Source organism: Cololabis saira, chromosome 13 (genome assembly GCF_033807715.1).
Source record: "Cololabis saira isolate AMF1-May2022 chromosome 13, fColSai1.1, whole genome shotgun sequence".
Lineage (NCBI taxonomy): Eukaryota > Metazoa > Chordata > Actinopteri > Beloniformes > Belonidae > Cololabis > Cololabis saira.
Window position 1 is genome coordinate 35921525 of NC_084599.1, and position 15566 is coordinate 35937090.

General features: G+C 40.4%; 2 protein-coding genes across 3 annotated transcripts in view; one reads left to right on the forward strand and one right to left on the reverse strand.

Moving 5' to 3' along the window:
* gtpbp3 (GTP binding protein 3, mitochondrial) overlaps nucleotides 1-2211 on the reverse strand; it is a 29908-nt gene extending 27697 nt beyond the window's left edge. Inside the window, exons 1-2 of the mRNA XM_061737260.1 lie at nucleotides 1879-2211; nucleotides 371-642 (exon numbers count right to left, since the gene is read on the reverse strand). Coding sequence (XP_061593244.1) covers nucleotides 371-642; nucleotides 1879-1943 — 337 coding nt within the window. The 5' untranslated portion in view covers nucleotides 1944-2211. The remainder of the gene's footprint in view (nucleotides 1-370; nucleotides 643-1878) is intronic.
* Nucleotides 2212-5501: 3290 nt separating this feature from the next.
* The window catches only part of ano8b (anoctamin 8b), a 74390-nt gene continuing 64325 nt past the window's right edge, over nucleotides 5502-15566 (forward strand). For both annotated transcript variants that reach the window (XM_061738800.1, XM_061738801.1), the window contains exon 1: nucleotides 5502-5885. In XM_061738800.1, coding sequence (XP_061594784.1) covers nucleotides 5714-5885 — 172 coding nt within the window. In that variant the 5' untranslated portion in view covers nucleotides 5502-5713. The remainder of the gene's footprint in view (nucleotides 5886-15566) is intronic.

A 15566-nucleotide genomic window follows, 5' to 3' on the forward strand; every position in this document is an offset into this window, starting at 1 on the left:
GAAAGAAAGAAAGAAAGAAAGAAAGAAAGAAAGAAAGATACATTCCCATTGATGAGGTTTTTGTGTAACAAACATGGCGGATCTGAGTCATTCCAGTTTTGCAGTACAGGTGTAACTAATTTAATTGATTTTTATTAATTCAATTTAATTGGTGTAGTTTAGTAGCATTTAGTATCTTTTAGAGCAGTGTTTTGGGGGCTCCAAAGACTGAATGTGGTGATAGATTTATAGTTACAAAGGTGGAGTTGAATTGGTATCATCATTTTAATCGTTATAAGGATAAATACCAGAAATTACCGTGATAAATTTTTTAGTCCATACCGCCCAGCCCTAGAAGAAATAAAACACTTGCAAGTTAAAGGTTGCACACCTGGGAACCAGAGGACCAGTCCACGGTCCAGCACTTCTTTGGAGAGGGGGTCTGTGATGCTGCGTAACAGGGCTGTTCGTGGAGAGGGCAGGCGCTGCCAGAGTCCAGCCATGGACCTCAAGGCTGTGACTGAAGCAGAACCGCTGACACGAACCACAGCCACCCCACACCTGCCGTGACCTGACGACAATGCAAAGATGGTGTCAGCATCTCCCAGCCCGGCTGAGACTCCACCACAGGTGGACAAACGTTGACAAGCGGAGGCCCTTCCCCTGAAAACAAACACAGAAACAATGACAATAACAAAAAATCTTATTCTTTCCAGACAGTATGAGCCCAAGATATACATATGATGAAACATAAATGTTTGTATTTTAGGCCTGAATACATTAAAAAAGTTGGAATTGGGGAAATTTTGATCTTTTTAAAACAAGTGATGTCAACTGAAGATTGTTATAATTATTTTGTTACCATGAAATAGTCTCTGAGGACCAACGACAGATTGACGAACTCAACTATTATAAAAACAAGATTTCTTTAAAGAAATACTGGAAGGGATTTACATATTTGTCCCTCTACAGAGAATAAAATCATTAAATGATTCCATCTCAGTTACTGTTTAATATGTAAAGTCTTTTCTTTGACATGTCAAAGAAAAACAAAACAACTTGACATATTAGTAGTCTTTTATGTTACCTTTAAATACAGACTACTCTGTATTATTTAAAACGTTTAATTTGAGGAACCTTTAATCTGCACTCAAATAAATACATTTCATTTAATTAAAACTAATGTAAAACCAAATTGGATAGGTTGTGCAGTTTAAACTAGATAAAGGTAAATAAATAAGCTTTAAGCAAAGAGAACTGAAAGTTATGTATATATATATATATATATATATATATATATACACACACACACACACACACAGGACTGTCTCAGAAAATTAGAATATTTGATAAAGTTCTTTATTTTCTGTAATGCAATTAAAAAAACAAAAATGTCATACATTCTGGATTCATTACAAATCAACTGAAATATTGCAAGCCTTTTATTATTTTAATATTGCTGATTATGGGTTGACGTTTAAGATTAAGATTCCCAGAATATTCTAATTTTTTGAGATAGGACATTTGAGTTTTCTTAAGCTGTAAGCCATGATCAGCAATATTAAAATAATAAAAGGCTTGAAATATTTCAGTTGATTTGTAATGAATCCAGAATGTATGACATTTCTGTTTTTGTAATTGCATTACAGAAAATCACTAATATATATATATATATATATATATACAGAAATAAAGTTTGTATGAAGATAGAACATTATGTTGTTGTTAAATTAAAGCTAATTAATTATATTGTTGATCTATTCTCTTTTGATGACAGAATATAATTGAAAACCTTTTTAAATTATCACTTTAAAGGGTAAATATACGACTGTCATTTAATGGAAAAGAAGAAAACCAAAGCCAGGAGAAATAAATGTAAGTTTAAATGTGAGAACCAACCTTGTCCTGCGTGCGTGGACCGCAGACCTCCATAAACCCCGACAGATAGTTGGAAGTGCCAACATAATAAAAGGATATTTAACTTCAAAGATGCATGTATTTGCTGTTAGTGGACAGACTGATGCTTCAACATCTGCTCTACGTTACAAAGATCACTGAAGCAGCCTGTCACCCTTTCAGATAACTCGGGGACGCAATGACAGACCATGAAAGGTTTATCATCATTTAAGACTATAATTCATGTCTCATTGATCTTTCAACACATTTAACATTTAAAAGGGTAACTACTAATAATTTAATGAAGTAGCTCATCACACTGGAGTCGGTTTGTTGTTGCTCTCTGCTGCGTGTGATTGGTCAAAAGCCTTCGTGACTTCTTCTTCTTCTTCTTTGCGTTTCTTGGCGGAAGCCTTCGTGACGTAACACATTCTCAAATCTCATTGGCTCAGTTGATTGTCAATCTCAGCATAGTCCCGCCTTTTGTGCGTCGCAAAATATAGTCCGTAACAGCACACCAACGATAACTCCATGGTTCCAGCCGGTTCCAAGCACTATAAACACACCCACAACCAACTATCTATCTATCTATCTATCCATCCATCCATCCATCCATCCATCCATCCATCCATCCATCCATCCATCCATCCATCCATCCATCCATCCATCTGCATATATTTCGTTCTTTTAATAAGGTTTTCTAACTTACTTAATCACATTTTATCATAATTATTATCTCATTTCTATTTATTAATGTAACATTTACATAAAAAGATAAGATAAGATAAGATAAGAAATCCTTTAATAGTCCCCCAGAGGGGAAATTTCCAAAAAGGGCAACTGTGGATCAGTGGGTAGAGTTGATTGTCCTCTAACTGGAAAGTTGGTGGATCAAAGTGCTCAGTGGGGTGAGAGCATCCAAATCAAACAGTAGATTTCTATGTATGGAGTGATCAGAAGCACCTTAACCTGTGTTTGTGTGAATAGGTAAATGAAAAACAGATTGTAAAGTGCTTGGAGAACACAGATAGGTAAAAAATGTGCTTGATTAGTGTTAAATTTTTCCATTTCCCATTTCCATTTATTACAAAGGTTTTGAACAGGAATAAAGCACACTGCAAATGATAATGCTGCCAATGAATATATGTATGAGTAATATGTCTGATGACCTGTCTTTCTGTGTGTACATAAATCAGGTTGTAAAATAAGATTTTCAACAGATCTGGGACTTATTTTATGTATTTATTTTCACTACTTCTTTAGGTTTTATAATCAGATCCTTTAAGGGTACATTTTGCAACACATAACAGAATATTAGAGACAAACCTGAGTATAAAATAACATTAAAATAATAAATCTATCACTAATTTCATTCAATGTTATGATAAGTATGTTTAAATTGTTCTTAGGTTCTCAAACTAACAGTGTTGTTATTATTACCATAGCCTATAAGCATTTGCATAACAGAATGTAAACACACAGTATATACAACATGTGCACTGATGTGTGAGTCCCAGTGAAATGGCTTGCAGCTGTCAGCCCAGAGGGCGGTGAATAAGCAGAATATATGCTCACACACGAGGTTCTCTGGTGTTGTCAACCAAACAAGGGGAGGGCTGCTCTGTGTAGCTGCACGGAGCAACAAGACATCCAAAAGAGACGGCCAAGAAGAAAGAGATTGTGCATCTACTGAAAAGACATGACCTACAGCAATCTCCAACCTTGGATTTTAATAATTTATAGACTACACAGGACAGCTGCCACCCCACAGCTGATCATTACCATGAATACACTGAGCAAAAACCTGCTAGTCAGGTCAGATATCTGATTTATGGGTGATACAATTCTTTTAAAGACAGATACATACACTTTAACAACTCCCCCAGCTGATTGTAAAACTGCCCAGACTTTACCAGTGGCACATCATCTGACTGAATCTGAACCATAAATGTTTGTTTTAAAGAGTGTGTGTGTGTGTGTGTGCTCAGGGTGTGAAACAGGTAGACTATTATTTGCTTATTTTCAAAGGTGCAGCGAGGGCCAAACATTACGACCCAAACCGCTGCGTTAATAGTCTTTACTGCTTGTTGTGGCTGGATGACACAAGATCAAGTGGCACGAACAGGTAAACAGCGGCTAGATGCACAGTATAATGTATGAGTGACAGAGGAGTGACATAACTCATGCATGTACCTGAATATAGATACAATTTTAATTTATTGAGATATTTTTTACATTTATAAATAAATTATGGTTATTGTTAAGCTTGCAACACTGGATGGCGCAGTCACTTTTGCATTGGAGCAGCCGCCTACTTGCTCTGCTGCACATAACACCTGTCTGATTGAGGAGGATAATCATTTTTTATTATTATAATCGTAATGTTGTGCATTTCTTTTCCTTTTTTTGTAACCTCAGTGTAATGCAAAAATGCTGCCTGCAGCCGTTACTGCAAGGTGATAATAATACATTTCACAGGGACGTGGAAATCCAAGGTCATGCATGTTTAAAATTGCTATTACTGTAAGATATTAAAAGGTTTATAGGGTGGTGGGTTTGCAATAAGAGCTACTTTACATGACTTTGGGATTGAGACAATTCCTCAATTAGCTTTACAATTTGCTGCTGTGATCTAGGACAATTAATCAATTACCAAGCTACTCTGGTTAGACCTTGTGAGGTGAATGTATGCATGTGATGTGTGTGTGTGTGTGTGTGTGTGTGTGTGTGTGTGTGTGTGTGTGTGTGTGTGTGTGTGTGTGTGTGTGCATGTGATGTGTGTGTATCTGTGTGTGTGCATGTGATGTGTATGTGATGTGTGTGTGTGTGTGTGTGTGTGTGATGTGTATGTATGTGTGTGTGTGCAGGTGATGTGTGTGTGTATGTATGGATGTGATGTGTGTGTGTGTGTGTGATGTGTGTGTATGTGTATGTATGTGTGTGTGTGTGTGTGTGTGTGTGTGTGCATGTGTGTGTGTGTATGTATGTATGTGTGTGTGTGTGTGTGTGTGTGTATGTATGTGTGTGTGTGTGTGTGCATGTGATGTGTGTGTGTGTATGTATGGATGTGATGTGTGTGTGCGTGTGTGTGTGTATTTGCGTGTATGTGTATGTATGTGTGTGTGTGTGTGTGTGTGTATGTATGTATGTGTGTGTGTGTGTGTGTGTGTATGTATGTGTGTGTGTGTGTGCATGTGATGTGTGTGTGTGTATGTATGGATGTGATGTGTGTGTGCGTGTGTGTGTATTTGCGTGTATGTGTATGTATGTGTGTGTGTGTGTGTGTGTGTGTGTGTGTATGTATGGATGTGATGTGTGTGTGCGTGTGTGTGTGTATTTGTGTGTATGTATGTATGTGTGTGTGTGTGTGGGTGTGTGTGATGTGTGTGTGTGTGTGTGTGTGTGTGTGTGTGTGTGTGTGTGTGTGTGTGTGTATGTGTGTGATGTGTATGTATGTGTATTTGTGTGTATGTGTGTGTGTATGGATGTGATGTGTGTGTCTGCATGTCTGTCCCCCTCCCTCCCTCCCTCCTCCTCCCTCTCTTTGTCCCTCCTCCTCCTCCTCCTCCTCCTCCTCCTCCTCTCTCTCAGCACCGCTCCATCCCTCCATCCCTCCATCCCTCCACGCATCCTCCTGCTTCAGACGCACCAGCAGGATGTTCCGCCGTCGCACCGACAACCTTCACTTCACTTTCATGCCCCTTTAACACCATTTCCCCCGGACCTGAACCCCTCCCCTCCTCCCCATGCGCGGCTCTCCCCCTGAGATGCGATACCGCTGCACGATTTCCCGGAGAATATCTTCATCCTGCGTCGCTCCTCCTCCTCGCTGATCGAGATGCCGGACCGGGACGCGGGGACGGCCGCGGCCGCCGCTGGTGCAGCAGCCTCCGGGGACGGAGGCTCCGACGGCTCCGGCGGCTCCAGGCACCGACACCGGCCGCAGCAGGGGGACGCGGAGAGGCCGGACCCGGGCGCTGCGCCCCAACAAAGCTCCTCCGGGGTGCTGGGTGAGTTTCTGCCCCGCATGGTGGGAGGAGAACCGGACAGGTGGACGCGGCGCTCCGCGCTGCTCTTTTGTCTCCATAAGGGCTGGTTTATGGTTCCGCGTTACACCAACGCAGAGCGTACGGCGTATGGTACCCAGCGACGCGCACCGTACGTTGCGCGTCGCTGCGTACCCTTACGTCGTAGGCACTGCGTCGATTTAACGCGGAACCATAAATCAGCCTTAACGCACCCTGAAACATTGAGATGTTCACACTAAAGGCTTGTAAACAACGCATTTAACTTGTCTAGTATATTTATCCTGCAGCAGCTTTTACTAATGATTGATTTTTTTTTTCATCTCAGCTAGTTTTGACCTTATTGTTGATTATTATATGGCCTATTAGCCTATTTCATCCTCTAAGCTTGTTTTTCCACAGTGACTATAGTTAAAATTGAGCTTTATTTGCTTTAAATAATCATTAAGGACTAGCAATGCTATTATTGGCTGCTAGTTGGTGTTTTTTTTTGAATGGTTTGCCATTTCTAGTGTAAACACTGTCCCCTAACCCTAATCCCAACCCCAGGGGTGTCACAACTATTGCCCTCTATAACTAGATTACAGGGTAATATCAGTTTCTAGGTTATTGGACGTATAGCTCACTCACTGCAAGATTTGGAAGTGAGGCTATTTTTGGATCAGACTACAATATTAGCTCCTGTTGGGAGCCTCAGCTGTGAGCAGGATTGTTTTCCTGCATGCAGGGTGCAGAGCCGGCCTCTGTGCTCCCCGTGAGTATCTGCTGCAGAGTGATGCAGTGGAGTAGTGGGCTGTCAGCACATGAACACTCCTCTCCACACTTGGCCGAGGTAACCCGAGCAGGCAGCGGCTGACCGGAACGGCGCACTGATGTCATCCTCTTAAGTAGCTGGCACCACTGGGTGTTTCAGCGGGCCGCAGCCACGCTGGAGGGGTCACCGGAGGGAACTTTGGTTCAGTTTTACTTCATTAGTTGGGGCAGATTATGGGACTAAGAGGAGGTCTGGGAAGTCTGAACTTCTGGGGATGGATGCAGAAATGTTTAACGCCTGACTTTACAGCTACAAGTTAAAGTTAGTGGTCTACTGTATTTTCCGCACTTTAAAGGAGCATGAGGCAGGATTGAGGCAGGATTTATGAAAGAAATTCGTATACGTTTTAAGTTTTCTTGTAATAATGTCAGATGAAGCGTTCCAAACCCAAAAGAATGAGCCCTCTAGTGTATCTCTCTGTTGCCTTGAACAGGCCGTGTGCTGCAAAATGTGCTGCAGTTGTGGGGCCGAATTTCCCGCGCTGTCCTGCGGATGTGACGTCACATGACGCTGCATGTGCGTTCTCCCCGTTCTCCCGTGCTGGCTTCGCTGTTGGCTGCAGTACCCCAACGGCCGTCATGGCGAAGGGTGGCGCTAGAGAGTCTAATTTCTTAAAAGGAGCCTCATGCTCCTTTAAGGCACACCTAAAAGCCTTTAATTTTCTCAAAAACCAGCAGTGCGCCTTATAATGCAGTGCGCCTTATATATGATCATTACCCCTTTTATTCAAATTTTTTTTTCTTTCATTTTTGCTGCCCACAACTTTCTTATCTTCTTATTTATCTTATTTAGTAGCTAGGCTTTGTCTTAGTCTCTTAGTCTTGTTTTTAGTCTTCTTTGCAAAGCGCTCTGAGATCTTTCGCTTCAGGTGAAAAGCGCTATATAAATTGAAATTATTATTATTATTATTATTATTATTATTATTATTATTATTATTATTATTATTATTATTATTATTATTACGGTAATTTCTGTTACTGTAGTCAGGGGGATTGTGGGTAATGTAGTTGGTGTCACCGAAGTAATGGCGTTAAAAATGTCAGGAATCGTCACAGACGTTCAAGACAACAGCAGCGACGCTGACTCGCATAATGGCGACTTTGACGAGACGGAGCAAAGCTGGTTTTTATTTTGTTAATAAAGTTTGACATACGGTACTTTTTCTTCTTGGTTTTTTGTTTTGCATTTGCTGTAGGATTTTGTAGCATTTCCTGTAGCGCAGCTCCATCAGGTAGATACGTAACTCAACCCCAGCCACTATAGTACGGTATTTTACCATATATTTAGTGCGCTTTATAATGCGGTGCGCCTTATATATGGAAAACGTTTTTAAATACGTCATTCATTGAAGGTGCGCCTTATAATGCGATGCTCCTTATAGTGCGGAAAATACAGTATATTGCAGATGAAAATGACAAAATGTAAAATACAGGATGCTGGCATCAAGTTCTCTGGTCTTATCTCCACGTTCTTTAATAAATGATGTCAAGTCAGAACTCCTGCTGCATATGTTTTAGTAATAAAAAATGAATGAGCATCTGTTTTCCTGTTGACGCAAAGAATGACGAGTGTGTAGAAAATCATGCTGTTTATAGTTCTGACAGAGTGGTGTCCGTAACGTGTTGCCTGGCGCATTCGTGGAGAACCAACTTCTTTATTGGGCCAACAAACTCATCGGTGCTTAAACTCCAGGAAATCTCAATGCACTATTAAAATAATCAAGGAAACAAGAAGGCATGAGGTCCTGCAGCTCCTCAGATTTACTGTAGTTCAGGTAGATGCCCCCAGTGGAGGGAGGTCTATTTACCTGACCTAAAGGTCTGATCTGAAACGACTACTTTTAAAACAGCAAGAGAACTTTTTCATATTTAAATACCAAGTTCAGTTTAATTCAAAGGAATATTTGTTTACTTTTAGGAAGAATCGTTTAGTTCTCACGGTATCCTGTCCCTGCTGTCAACAACCAACCGTAGACTGCATGTAACAATGGACAAGCATCCTTTGTATGCAGCGCAGGACACGCCTACTGCATGTCAATCAAACAGCTCCTTCAGCCGAGCCGAGCTGAAATATCTGCAGAGAGCCGTCACACGTTTGCAGCGGGACGCACCGTTTAACGCGTTGTCTCGTTGTGTTCTTACAGATGGGTGGTTGCCTCGCGAAGGGCAATAGCGTTACGGGTTACGGATGAGGAATACGATTGGCTGAGCCAACTGTCAATCGGTCATATTAGAAATAAATCTCATGTTTAATATGAACTATCCTGGCGTGGTACAAAAAAAAGTCATCAAACGATTGAGACCAAAACTGTTTCTTGAACCAGGCTGTAAAAATGTTTATTTCTACTCTAACGTTGGTCATTTTAACCTGGAGGTCGGCGGAGACCGACTCCCTTTCGGAGCCTCTAGCGGTCAGTCGAGGAACTGCAACGCATCTTAGTTCCACGTTAGAGGGTTGGCGATGAAAACCAACTAAATTAACGTTGGATTCCCGTCCCGGCTGCCTCTTGTTGACAGCTGGGTATCGATTACGGCCCCATGACACATCAGCAATGATGAAACAGCAAACATCATGGCAGACAATGACTACGTTTACATGCAGTCGAAATTCGGGTTATTGCTAATATTCCGGTTACTGAAACATTCGGAATATTCCGTTTCCATGGTAATTAGTCATTCGGCATATCCCGATCAAACCAGCGACGTGCGGAGAACGTGATGACGCAATTAGCGTCATTTCCGCTTCCTCTTCCTGTATCCAAATTCAAAACAAAAGCTGCTTCGCGCAACTTTTCGCTCACCTTTTTTTTTAAATCTCGCTATCCCGGTACTTTCTACCGTCTACAAATACCAAAATGTTCATATCCTTCATTACATTTATGAAGTGATTAGTCTCTTCCTCGCTCCAAAAGTGTGGCGTGGTCTTGCGTTTCTCCGTGTTTATAAGAACTTCCTGGACTCAAAAGACCAAGATTCCTTGTGAACAGAGCATGCTCAGAAAACAAATTCATGTTCCGTTTGATCGGGATATTCCATTTGGCGTTTACATGACCGAATATTCGGGTTTTAAAAGGAGTAACCCAGGGGTCATATTCGGGTTTTTAAAAACCCGAATATGAGCAAATTCTGGTTATTCAAAGGGGTTATTGATGTTTACATGGCCGTTCAAATTCGGGTTATTGTCAATATTCGGGTTTTAAAAGGGTTATTGATGCATGTAAACGCAGTCAATAATAAAAGACAAAAACGAGAGCATGAGCAGCTCGCATAAGAGTAAGTATTGGACAGTTATGTTAATTGTACCTCACTTCTCTGCCTGTAGGGGGACCCAGTGAGCAAGTTCTTTTTACTACGAGGCAGATGGCAGTAATTCATGAAGTTTGTCATTTTTGTTCACGTCTTCCCCAAAAATAAAGATCCCGTGGATGATGAGAGCATATGTTGAGCTACTTCGAGCGTGTGCACTAATGCGCCCTCGTAGGTTGTTGAACATCTTCATTTCTTTGTGCAGCACAGCTGTAAAAAACAGAAGAGTTTTCATCCAGAACAGACATTTATACTAGAACATACTGTGTCGTAAAATAGGAAAATGTAGACATTTCTGTGTAGACTTCAGTATTTAAGGTCCCAGGCTGCTTATATTTTAGTTTGGCAATGACCTCTTTACTTTGTATTCTTTTTACAGTACAGAGATGATAACATAAGTGATAGAATATCGGTTCTGCATGAAAAACTGATCAGACATATAGGAATAAGTGAAGCTCCGGCTCCTGCTTGTCTGAGCAGTTCCTCACATGGTTTATTAGCGGTTGGACCTCAGTGGGATTACCATGACACCTCGTAACCGCGCTCACACGTGTCCGTGTCAGTCAGCCGACGTGCAGGGTGACTTCTCCACCAAGCCGAGGCTTTTGCCGGCAGCCCGGGAGGATTTCTCCCTCCGGAGGCTCGGATGCTCAATCGTCTCCGTTGCCTCTTCCGTATTCACCTAATCCCTCCACAGCAGACCGCGCTGACTTTGATCCTCTCAGCCGTCTTCCTTTGTAGCTGCACGGCACTTGCAAGTCTGTGTTTCAAGGATTAATTAAGAGCCTGTCATTAGAAAATGCGACATAAAAGTCACACCAATTAGACGGCGTTCCCTGTGAGGCCGGCGTCGATGAGATCCGGCGTGGTGGAAATTAGGTCGTGTAATTTCTGGCTGCTCTGCCAACCCGCTCGCTTGTGTGCGGGACATACGGGGGGATTCAGTCCTGATCTGGAAAGAGATGCACTGTTACAGAGGTCTGATCTGGTGTAAACAAACAGATTTTTTTAAAGCCTGAATTTCACCGCCGTTCAACTTAATGCAACTGAAGTGACTGCAGTGCAGCCTCATACCATGATATTCTTTATAATAGCTCTAACCAAAGCATTTAATTGCCAATTTCAACATATTTAGGGATGAAAATGTGCGTGACACTGTGATCATGAGCTAGTCTGTGCTTTACCGTATAAATATTGGTAATTCAGAGGATTAAGCAGGTTTTGCACTTATAGCTGTAGTATGAAACCCTCTTTTCATCCCTGTTCTCATTTCAAGGCACGAGGTGTTTTTGAGGCAATGGTTGGTATTTTAAGAGTCTTTTATCCCCCATGTAAACTTGTTTAACTCCATCCTCGCTTCCTGACATCAATACTTGCTCTTTAGCGTCTGCAAAATGCATGAGGAGAATGCATGGAGCAGGGATGTGCACTTCCAGCTCTCGCGGTTTCTGCTGCTCCCTCTCTGCTTCTTGACCTCAGTCAAAGAAGTTGCCTCGGACAGATTCAGTCACGTTCTGTGTTTCAGTTGTTTTTCTTTTTTCTTTTAAGAGCAGAAATGTGATGATGGCAGCGAAGAGGCGAAAGCATCATTATGAACCTAGGAGCTGTTTCTCGCTGTAGCAGACGGGCCGAGCCGGTGGTTTGCCCTCCCAGAACTTTATGAATCAGGGAGCTGATGAATGCTATGCAGTTTGATGTAACGTCAGCAAACGTCTAGCTCGCTGTTATTCGCTCGATGCTTAACAGATTCTTCCCATCTTTTCCTCTTTTGGGAAAGAGGCTGAGCTGATAATCAGCTGCAGGTCTCGTTGCCGGTGATGTCTGAACTCGTTTCTAGCCTCACCAGTAGGACCAAACATACTGGAAGGAAGGTGACTTTTTTGATGGAGCATGATGTTTTATGACAGAATTTTTAAAAAAGGCCTTCAAGTTGACTGTAGTAAAATACAAAACAATGCTGTGCGTTTGCCCTATTGTTACAGTTTGTAATGCTTTATATCTGTTTAAGTTTTAAAGAGAAAGCCAGGCCAACCATTTTCCACAAACTGAACTAAAAGTAAATGTCAGGTTTGCATTATGCATCTTCAGTTTCATACAAGTACAAATATTTTGCCACAAACTGAATAGTTTCTCATGTATGATTTGACTTTTTTCTTTTCCAGAAATTTAACAACTAAAATTAAATAAATAAATAAAAGTAAATAAATACATACAATTTTACGTCATAAAAAAGATTGATTCATGCTCACCTTATAAGTGTAAGAGGAGATTTATTTTTGTTAAGAAGGTTATTTTGGTAATTCAGGGTTCATTATTTTATAAATATATTCTTTATATTCTGTAAATCAGGGACAATAATGACACTAGTCAGTTTATCTGTAGTGATTAGTCTGTTTTAGATTGGGCGGAGTGATACGCCACAGTACGGCACTAGGTGCTGTGTTGATGTTCTAAAATCCTACACTGTTGAGGGACATTAAAGTACACTGGAACTCGGAAGAAGTTGTCCCCGTGTTTGGCAGCATGGAGTTAAATGCCTGTTTCTTTACTGTGATCAAAACTAGTAAAGCAAACTTGGTGCTAGATGATAACAAACAGTGCTGCTGTAACAGGGGCAATTGCAAGAACAACTGAGCAGCAAGACGTTGAAAGTACCAGATAGAATAATATAATAAAATAAAAGCAGATAAATGAGGCATGTCTCGTATGTACAAAAAATATATAAATATAAGAATATCACAAAAAATGTAAAATAGAGTGACTGTAGTGGTATAAATTAAATATAAAGTGTCAGTGTAAAGTGTCGACAGTGGATGTAAACAATGTAAAAGGACGATTAGCAGCTGAGATTCAGAATCGATTATAACAATTCGATTCAATCCGATATCAATTTGGGTTAGTGTTATTAAAAATGTTTTTATTTTAAGCTGTAACATGAATTACATAGTAGTTATGCAACTTATTAATACTTGTATTAAACTTGACGCCATGTGATGTTCATTGTTTGATAGTTTCACACAACGTGCATGTGGGAATTAAAAGACGCTGGGATTAAAGTTCACCGGGTGGAAATGTTAAAATCAATAGACATACGAATCGATTTTTAGGAATTAATATGAGAATCGATTTGGAATCATTGAATCAGAGAATTAACCCAGGACTAAACAATTATGACTCTAAAGTTTATTTTCATTGCTCATCTGATGATGTGGTTAAAGTTTGTGCAGAGAGTAATCATCTATTTTGCAAGTTTGATGGTGGCCGTTTTGTCCACATAAATCGTATATTAATGCTTGGAAAAACATTTGATTCATCAACTTGTGCTCCAAAAAGGAACAGCCAGGCGTTCATTCAGAGTGCCGTACTGGTATCAATGCTGATGTGACCTTATTAGGCGTATCGTGTTCTGGATATAACCTCACCTTTCTGCATGAATCGCTTTCTCGCTCAAAACTCAGTGCTTCTATCAGTTACAGCCGTTGGAGTTTGTTTTTAAAGCTTTAAAAGTCTTCAAGAGATCCTTCTGATGAGTTCCAGAGAGGGTTTTCAAGAGTTTAGTAAAAAAAAAAAAGTGCTCAGCAGTATTTACAGTTTGCATCAGCAGATAAGCCGCGTGGACCTGTGCGGTTACTTCATCACTGGTGTTCCTGTCAGTCTACTTTTATTCACCTATTCAAGTCGTGTGAGAGCAAGGTTGGTGGAAACTGCAGCATCAAACAGTAGTTTCTGAGGTCACTTCAGGTGGATTTGACGTTTCCAGGAAGAGTTGACGTGCAGAAGTCCCGACCCGAGCTGCCAAACGTTTTACTTACAAGACCATCACATGAAAAATTAGACGTTTCCACCTTAAAAGGAAACTATCGGAGTTAAATCAACCTGTTGCCTTTTGCTGGATGGTAAAGTGTGTAAGCGTTTGTTTGGGACCAAAATGTCTTCACAGTGAATTAAAGCAGTTTTGAGTTTGAGCAGAATGTGTGTTTGCTGCAGAATGGCAATTAAAGTTCGCCCCAGGGGTAATATGTTGAAAAGATAAAGCAGTTGAAGTATTTTAAGCCTCTGAGAAGACTCTACAGACAAACTGAAGTAGTCTGAACTTTGTACGTGTACAGAAAGTGTTTATAAAGGACTGTTTGTACATTCATCTCCTTCCGGTTTGCTGCCGTCTTGTTGTAAGTCGACTACGGATGTTGTGCAAAGTACTGTCAACGCATGGAGGACTGTTCATGGATTCTGCTTCATATTTATGGAAACAAGCAGAAAGGAGAGGAGATGAACTCTTGTCCTTTTGCTGTAGTTACTGGACGGAGAGCTGCCTGCATGAAAAGGCCTTTTTATACACTTTCTGTGTATAGAAAGGTATAGGGCTGGGCGATATGGACCAAAAGTCATATCTCGATATTTTCTAGCTGAATGGCGATACTCGATATATATCGATATTTTTTCTGTGCCATAATTGGGGTTTCCCTCAAAGCATTATAGCATAGCATCTCTGTTAGCTTAATTTTTTCTGAGGCAAACCCTTAAAAAAACAGTCAGTTTTAATACAAAGCCTCGTGCCAAATGTCACACAGGTTCCTTTATTAACAGAGGTCTGCACAATATCAAAATGTATAAAACAAATGAAATAAAAATAAACTGCCTGCATATATAGAATAAAAAAGCTTCTTGAATAAAATAAAACAAATATCCCTTTCCTGCATAACAATTAAATTAAAATACACTGCAATTAATACAATGTAGACAGTAACAGGCAGACTTTTCCACTGAGGTTGAGTTGTGCAAATAACAAAACATTTGTGCAAATCTCAAATAAAACATTCAAGTCAATTTGTCACAAAATAAGCTATAACAAAATCATAAAAAAAATTATATATATATTTTTTAATCGATATAAACGATATTGTCTCGTACCATATTGATATATATTAAAATCTCGATATATATCACCCAGCCCTAATAGAAAGTGTATAAAACACATAAAAAGTTAAGATTACTTCAGTTTGTCTGTATGGAGACTATCCACACAAATCTCAAGCTGTATTTCAAAACTGTCTAGTTTTGAAAGGTTTTGCTTAATAAGGGTTGATTACAGTGTTTTTCCACAACATTGAATAATCATGCACTGAAGGAGAAGAAATATTTTAATCTTTCCCCTCCATTACTTTCCAATCCTTCTTTGAGGACTTTCACGGACTGTGACTTCCTCGCTTCACCACCTGTAAGGCACCTTCACCAAACCTCCACCCTTTCTAACTCCGCAGCTATATAGTTGCCCTTTCTTCCAGATCCATTAGATATGCAGATATGTTTTAGGAAGTTACAGACGATTTCCCCGAGCTGTGATTAACCATCTGTCTTGCCAGCGGTGGTTTACTCGCCCTAGATTCTCCAGTTTTTAATGGCTTAATCATATCATCCATAATGCCTCTTTGCCTCTAGCCACCCAACTTCTAAATCCCCTTTTCTACCCTCTGGAAGTTTACGCTTTTCCATTTATAGAAATGAAGATTACCAAACTGTGTGGAAGAAATGATAATGTGCACCCCC